At 48.8% G+C, this 7,539-nt stretch overlaps 3 protein-coding genes across 3 annotated transcripts; 2 read left to right on the top strand and 1 right to left on the bottom strand.

Annotated features, from left to right (window-relative positions):
- Positions 1 to 582: 582 nt before the first annotated feature.
- On the top strand, positions 583 to 2,753 carry TRV_05560 (uncharacterized protein; the record flags this gene model as incomplete). Its single annotated transcript, XM_003020303.1, has 3 exons — positions 583 to 1,049; positions 1,138 to 1,334; positions 1,414 to 2,753. 3 exons carry the CDS (start codon positions 583 to 585, stop codon positions 2,751 to 2,753), a joined length of 2,004 nt encoding a protein of 667 aa, XP_003020349.1.
- A 1,136-nt stretch (positions 2,754 to 3,889) lies between these two features.
- TRV_05559 (uncharacterized protein) lies at positions 3,890 to 4,834 on the bottom strand (the record flags this gene model as incomplete). Its single annotated transcript, XM_003020302.1, has 1 exon — positions 3,890 to 4,834. One exon carries the CDS (start codon positions 4,832 to 4,834, stop codon positions 3,890 to 3,892), a length of 945 nt encoding a protein of 314 aa, XP_003020348.1.
- A 1,293-nt stretch (positions 4,835 to 6,127) lies between these two features.
- Positions 6,128 to 7,477, top strand: TRV_05558 (uncharacterized protein; the record flags this gene model as incomplete). The annotated part of the gene is made up of 3 exons (XM_003020301.1): positions 6,128 to 6,311; positions 6,379 to 7,065; positions 7,101 to 7,477. The coding sequence occupies 3 exons, from the start codon at positions 6,128 to 6,130 to the stop codon at positions 7,475 to 7,477; spliced, it is 1,248 nt and encodes a 415-aa protein (XP_003020347.1).
- Between the last annotated feature and the right edge of the window lie 62 nt (positions 7,478 to 7,539).

Below are 7,539 nucleotides of genomic sequence, written 5' to 3'. Positions count from 1 at the left end.
ACCACTTCTTTCGCTTCTTTCTTTCCTTCTTGACTCTTCTTCGACCAGATCAACCAGCTTGAGCTACATCCATTCTCTGCCTTTCCCTTTCCGCCGTCGTCCTGTCTCGACTCGAAGCCGTCTGAGACACCAAAAAAAAGTCCCATCCGGCCATTGACGCCCTTCCTCCAGCCAACCACCACCACCACAAGCACAAGCACAGAAATATACACCCGCTCCTTTTACATACACCACGCTCCTTACACCTCTCGTCGATGTCTGGATACTTCACCTAGAGAAGAGGTCTACACTCTACTGCGCGCGCCAGCCGGTACTCTTGGTGCTGCTTTTCGCTCATTTATTTTTTTTTTTTTTTTTTTGCCCTTTATTTATTTACCTCGAACTTGACGTTTCGGGTGTTTCTACGACTTTCACGATCATCACCCACTGCCTGTCGACTGGCTCGCGACGATCCTTCGCATAAGAGACGAAAGACGTCCTTGCTTGCTTCTACTTCTACTTCTCATACCCGGCCTTTCTATCTGATTCCGGTTCTTTTTCCCTTTTCATCCCTATCCGCCGAGTGACGCATGATTTGACGGCATGGAAACATCTTCCACTGCTACTACTGCTACTCCCAATAGCATATCAATCATGTCCGATGCTCCCCTTGCTACGCCTGCTGGCGTCTCTACTCCCACAGATACCATGTCGTTAGCCACGCCTCCTCCAACAGCCACCTCCCAGGCGTCTTCTACCACAACCACCACATCGTCCGCTACAGCCGCCACATCTACAAGCACGGCCGCTACTTCAGCCTCTATGGCCAGTGCGAACGCCACTTCAAGTGATAGTCCTGCTGCTCGCCCCGCCTCCCGCCGTCCTCCTCGCAAGAGCACCTTGACTCAGCAGCAAAAGAACCACAAGCGCCAGCGCGCCACCCAGGACCAACTCGTCACCCTCGAGATGGAATTCAAGAAGAATCCCACTCCCACCGCCGCCGTCAGAGAGCAGATCGCGGAAGATATCAACATGACCGAGCGTTCGGTGCAGATCTGGTTCCAGAACAGGTACGCTAAACTTAATATTGCTTCTATTGGCTCAGCGTCTTCAGGCACCAAAGTATACTAATTTTTTTTTATCGTTGCTTGTCTTTAGGCGCGCTAAGATCAAAATGATTGCTAAACGAGGTATCGAGACCGGAGAAGACTGTGATGCCGTCCCGGAGTCGATGCGAAGATACCTTGCACTCCAGCTAGATCCTGCCGGTTCGAATGCGCGAAACATGCTAGGCCGTGCGGGGGGCTATCCTTCGAACGAGCCCATGATGCAATCCGCCACCTCGTCCAAAGTTGGTACGTACATTTACCCGGTCCCGTTTTTTTTTTTTTTTTTTTTTCTTCTTCTTCTCACCTTTCAACTAACAAATTGTAGTGATCCAGCATTTTGCGTGCCGCTCTCTTCGCATTGGCACCTGGCGGCGTGTTGGCCAAAATACCATGGACCTGGTCATCTTCTACTCCCCAGACCAGGCATGCATGACTTACTACATAAACAACGACTCCGCTGGTTACAAGATCGAGTACCCCTTTTCAAGCATTAAGAATATCATCCTCGAGCCCGGTGACCCTGTTCCGCCAATGGACGGCGCCATTCCCCGATCAGGCGGCTTAGTCATCGAACTAAACCGTCCGCCAAACTTCTATATGGATTCTTCCAACTCGGGCGGATTCTACCAGTGCGGCGATTTCACGGAGGAACAGCAGGCCACCAAGTCGCTGATCCATCATCTTGGAGGCCATCCCAAGGTCTTGAGTGTCCAACTAGCCAAGCTTGTCTCACTCGAAACGTTCCAGAACCGCCATGTTCCAGCATACCCCTTCACGCCAAACACCCCCTTTATTGATGGCTCTCCACAGTTTGTGCATCTCCATCGCCCTGCCTCGCAGCCAAACCATCTCTCGCGAGCCCAGAACCGGCTCTCTGTGGACAACCATTTGTCTGTAGGCCTACACCCCAACAGAGGTCACAAACGCCAGCGCAGCAGATCCGTTCCTGGGCCTGTCGACTTCGCTGCCCTGCATGCCATGCCGGCTTTCCACTTCCAGTCCGCCAATCCTTTCCAGCCAAGCACTCCACAGCACCAGGAGCATCAGCAGCCAGACATCTTCGCTCCTGTTCCCCTTGCACACTCACAATTTCAACTCCCCCTGAACATGAGTGAACCTGATCTCCACATAGATACATCTGCAACCCAGCCACCGCCATCATTCAGCATGTATCCTGCCTCTGCAACCTCTGCGGCTGCCACGTCTACTCCCGCCACGGACTTTGTATCAACCCCGCTCTTTAGCAGCGCACCAGATCAGCCTCAATCCCTGGGAACACCGTTCAGCTTACCTTTCCTCTCCCCTTCACCAGCAGTTGACATCGACATCGACTCTGACCCCCACAGCATGGCCCACCAGCATCAGGCCCAAGCAGCTTCTTCTAACGGCCACTCACCTCCCTTAACTGCTACCCAACGCTCCTCTCCAACCAACATGTTCGCCTCAACCGTCACATCCACTGGTGTCGATGACGGAATCATCCTCAGCGATCTATATGCGAAGCAGAATCTCGGATGTAGCAGCTCCATTGCCTCTCCAGGCATGGAAATGGAGGAGTCATTTGCAATGACTTTCCAGGGTATGAGAGGACATGGTCACGGCATGATGGGTATGGGATTTGACAGCGGTACGGTCGATCCAAGCACCCTTGCTGCTGAATCTTGAGAGAAGCCAAGGAGCGTTCTACTCGGTGTACAGACCTGGAGCAGGATGTGTGAATAGGTTTTTATGCAATGGGTAAAACCGTTTGGTTTAAACCGATCCCTCCTCTCCAGACAGTCTTGATTCCCCTACCCTCTTTGGGTATTCACTTACCCGCTTCTTGGTTGAGTTGGTTTTGTTCATTTTTATATTCCTATCCAACTCAGTTCAGCCATTTACTTGTTCTATATTTGGCATTATCTGCCATATTTTTTTCTCGACTTATATTCACTTCTTGAGACTACGGCCGGGCCTGTAGATGACCCCGTTTTATCTCAGCTTATTTATTCCTTACGTTGCGGTGCAGTCACCTATTTGCAGTGCAATCTTTTTTTTTCGAATTCCCTTCTTAAACCCCTTTTTACTTTTTTTTTCTTCCTTTTCTTTTCCACTTCCTTTCTTGTGTGTTTTACTCCTTATTGACTTTTATGAGCCCCCCTGCGCCTTGCTGCCTACAACCCGTTATATATAACCTCCTTCCACGGCAACATTCTCCGCTTCCTTTTTTTTTTACCTTACCCTTCTCCCCTGTCCTCCTTGCCCTTCTTTGCATTTTTCTTTCTATGGGAATTAATGATGCCCAATCGACGTTGTCTCTTATTTATTTCACCCAACTACCCTTACCTTCTTAACTTTTGCTTTCTAATTACCATGAGCACGGGCAAGGAACCGTTTGCCAATTGGTACTGGGAGGAAGCCAGAATGAACAAAAACAAAGAAAAAAGCTATCTCGTTTACTCCCCTTGCGCCTATCGTTACCATCTTTGGAGCTTGTTACGTACCCGTCTCATGACCGACCCCGACTTCCCTTAGCCCATGCTTTGTATCTATGCGTGTGCTCGAGATGCCATGGATATACTTAGCTAGGAACACTTACACCGCTTTTCCTTGTATTTCTCGGATTCTCTCAGGAGTGTTTTCAATGTGATATTATAGCTTCTTATTGTTACATTATCCATACCATTACCATCTGTCTTAACGGTCCAATAATCCCCACAAAGCAAAAAAACCCCCGTAAAACGCCAGGCCCCAGGCCCCAGACCATCTAGGCCCTGCTACCTCTTCTATTCAATTATTCAGAATTAAATCACCACACACCCCTAAAGATGTTGCCATGACTTCGGTAGAGTAGCTACGACTCCGCTCCGCTGCAGCTTTCTCACCAAATACCTCTCCACGCCCGCCAGGGTACCACGGTAGTTCTTCCCCTCTCTCCCCTTCATATCCTGCGTCACCCCATCCCTCGTCCAAATGCTCCATGATCCCATCAATGAAGCCATAAGGACATCCGTTCCCACCCGGTCACCAACCACAGCAACCTCATCCGCCCTATTCACCACCCCATTCCCCTTCAGGTACTCCAAAACCGCCGCATACGATAACGGCTTCTTCACCGCCGACGCCCCAGCCGGAGACCTAAACACCTTGATATTCAACTTTCCCAAATACTCTTCTAACTTCCGCGCGTCCTCCTCGTACCGCTTACTCCGAGGATTAGAGCCAGCGGTGTTGGAAACGATCAGGATACCGTCCGGGTTAGTATGCATATTAAAAGGCGAGGACTCGCTGGTCCGTAATTGTTTCAGTTTGTCATAGTATTCTGTCGGGAAAGTGGTCTTATGAGGTGGTGTTAAGGTGTTATCTTTGTCAATCACCAGGGCCCGAATGGTGGGTGGCCTGGCCCCGGCTGCCTCTGGGGCAACGGAGTCAATTAAATGATAGGATAGATCCTCCGGTAGCTGCAAAAAGGTCGGAATGGTGAGATGCGGTATCAGAAGCGACGGATTGCGCATGAGTGTTGACACTGTCAGGCTGAAACCGGCGAAGTTGGTGTTGAACAGTGGCATTGTTGGTTCTCTGAATTTTTGCTTCCGCTGTAGTTTAATCTTGCAGTCTAGTTCTTGTAATGTCTTGTCGACGTGAATTGAAAAAGGAGGTATCAAATGGGTATTGGATTTGCTGCCGTATTTGTCGCCATCCAGCTGGTGGTTGTTATGGCTGCTTTCTCCGTAATAATGAGAGCTTGTGAAGTCATAACTTCCCATGGTGGCCCGTGCGTGGAGCTCAAACCAAGCAAACTTTCTCTTTTTTCCTTTCGATATCAAAATCACCAAAAAAGATCAGCCAGGAAGACTGAGTGACCGAGGAAAAAATCACCTTTGACGCGCGCGCTCTTTGGCCCGGACATACGATCCCGCCTGACGTTACTGCCCTTGCTCGATTGAATTTTATACTCCGCGGGCTTTACTTTCTCTTCCTTTTTTACTCAAGCCTCCGTAACATCAACCACCATGGGTAAATTGACCAGTACCATCGGCATTCCTATCAAACTTCTTAATGAAGCACAGGTCGGTTTCTCCCTTCAAGAGGGCGCGATAAGGGCGTTGCGACCAACCCTGTGTTTTCTATCTGCGCTTACTTGCCAGTGGGGGTTCAAATGGCTAACCATCGTCTAATTGCAGGGTCACGTTGTCACCCTCGAGATCACATCCGGTCATGTCTACAGAGGGAAACTTCTTGAAGGTGCGCGCAGACCTTTCTTTAACGCGACTCGGCCTATATCCTCCTTATATTATAGATATTCACTCAACACTGCTCGAATTTCTCGCTGACAGTCTTGCTATAGCCGAGGACAATATGAACGTACAACTCAAGGATATCACCGTTACAGCGCGAGATGGTCGTGTGTCGCATCTAGACCAGGTGTATATCCGCGGAAGTCATGTCAAATTCTTTATTGTACCCGATATGTTAAGGTATGCCCGTTATTGACTACTCCACGCGAGCCTTCTCTACTCTTATTATAACTAACCTATCTTTGCCTCTCCACAGAAATGCTCCAATGTTCCGATCCAGAGGCCAGCGAGGACGAGGTGTTGGTTTGGCTAGAGGCAGGGCAACTGTCAACAGGGCAAGAGGGCAGCGAAGAGGTTAAGGATCCAACGATATAAATGAAGTTCCTGGGCTGGCGTTTTATTACATTCGATCATTCTCTTTCCTGTTTGTTTGCGAACACTATTGCTGAACAAAATATACTTGATGTAACGGCTTTTTAATTCTTATCTAGTCATGCAGGTCTGTCAGGCTGGGCAATTTCCAGCCACGTCAAGGAAACAAATAGAGGTTTTAATCAGGAAGTTCAGAATAGCATATATATTCATCTGATGGCCCTAAGATCAATGTCATTACAAAAAGTCTATTATGTGGCTGTTTTTACGCCGGACTGGCCTGTTTCATCATATCAAGTCGTGCGATTTTGAACATATCCATATATACATGCTTTCTCAATCGCAAAATCAACAACCCCAGGCATATATAGGATCCTGATACAATCCACCATGTCTTTGCCCCTGGAACAGCCGGAGGAGGCAAAGAGCAAGGTCAAGCACATTTTGAACCCTCGCCGGCTCCTGATTCTTGCTCCAAGTACGGAATCTCACGCTGTTATCCCACCATTTCTCACTCGCTTGACCGGCCAGCTCCCCGTCCTCCCCTCACGGCAGTCAGACACGAAACAAGCCGGTAAGCAGACTCATACTGACAACTACCCGGTTTGAAGCCCGAGAATCTATTCTAAACTGTATGCTAGACCGTGATGCGACAATCGACATCTCAGACGTCGCATCTACATCTACTACCCCACCTCCGGCATCATTTGCAGGATACACCGCGCACACACCGTTACAACTAAATACAACATATTATAGCGCGGAAATACCACTATGGGTCGATGAAGTTCCATCACTTTCTTTAATACCTTCACCGGATCTTGCCTTGCCATCGGCGGAGGAGGAGGATGCGGGCTCCCCGGAAGCTTGGAGAAAGGAATTCGCCAGCGAAGAAGCGCGAGAGGTTAGGGATGCTATAGGCGCAATAATACTGTGTATGCAGAGACCGAAACCTCCTGACCCGGCTTTAGTAAAGGATAACGTGCTGGACGGGAATGAAAACGACAGTAGTGCTGTTTTCCAACGCGCGGTAGGCAGGATTAAAGACCTTGCCCGTGCAGTTATAGAAGTCAAAGCACAGGCTGAGGAAGAGAGAGGCGAAATAGGCGATATCCCCGGGTTGATTGTGTTAGTGGGGGACGAATGTGAAAATGGACCCCTTGCTGCAGGTAATGCTTCATCAGAGTATGGGGCATTATGGTGGGACGAACAGTTGAGTGACCTAGGAGCTGGCTCTGGACTTGAAGTAGTCTTTTGGGATCATAAAGCAGCTAGCCCGGAACCCTCAGCGAGAAATGAATTTGGAGGTAACATCTCAATTCTCTTAGGTATTCAACTACGACTAGCTGACTTTGCCATCTAGAACTTATGGGCATTGCAAGGGTGCAGGAAGTGTTAGAAACCCATCAATGGTCATCTTCAAGCTCAGACGAAGTTGAGCAAGATTTGGAGTCTCTTAGCTTACGTGGAGATCAGGAATCTACTGGAGGGTTTACACTAGAAGCTAATGAGCTCGAGAGGGAGATGGCTGGCCTTCGGCTTGCAATTAACAACAATATGGATAATGACGACATCGACGAAGAGTTTAAGGAGATGGGGGATGACAGCCTTCAAGTCGAACAACTCGAAGGACTAATGTTGAGAGTGCAGGCTATAAAGGAGATGGGAGCAGACTTACCTGACCAAGAAAGGAAGAGGTTTGCTGCAAAGGCCATCAAGGACCTAATGAAGGATATATGATATTACTATTAATTATATTAAGATAATTCCATTTTGTAGAAATCTCGTCTATTTGGCTTTGG

This window comes from Trichophyton verrucosum (genome assembly GCF_000151505.1).
Source record: "Trichophyton verrucosum HKI 0517 chromosome Unknown contig00428_1.f1.exp, whole genome shotgun sequence".
NCBI classification, from domain to species: Eukaryota; Fungi; Ascomycota; class Eurotiomycetes; order Onygenales; family Arthrodermataceae; genus Trichophyton; species Trichophyton verrucosum.
This window is presented reverse-complemented; position numbering and strand designations above follow the sequence as displayed.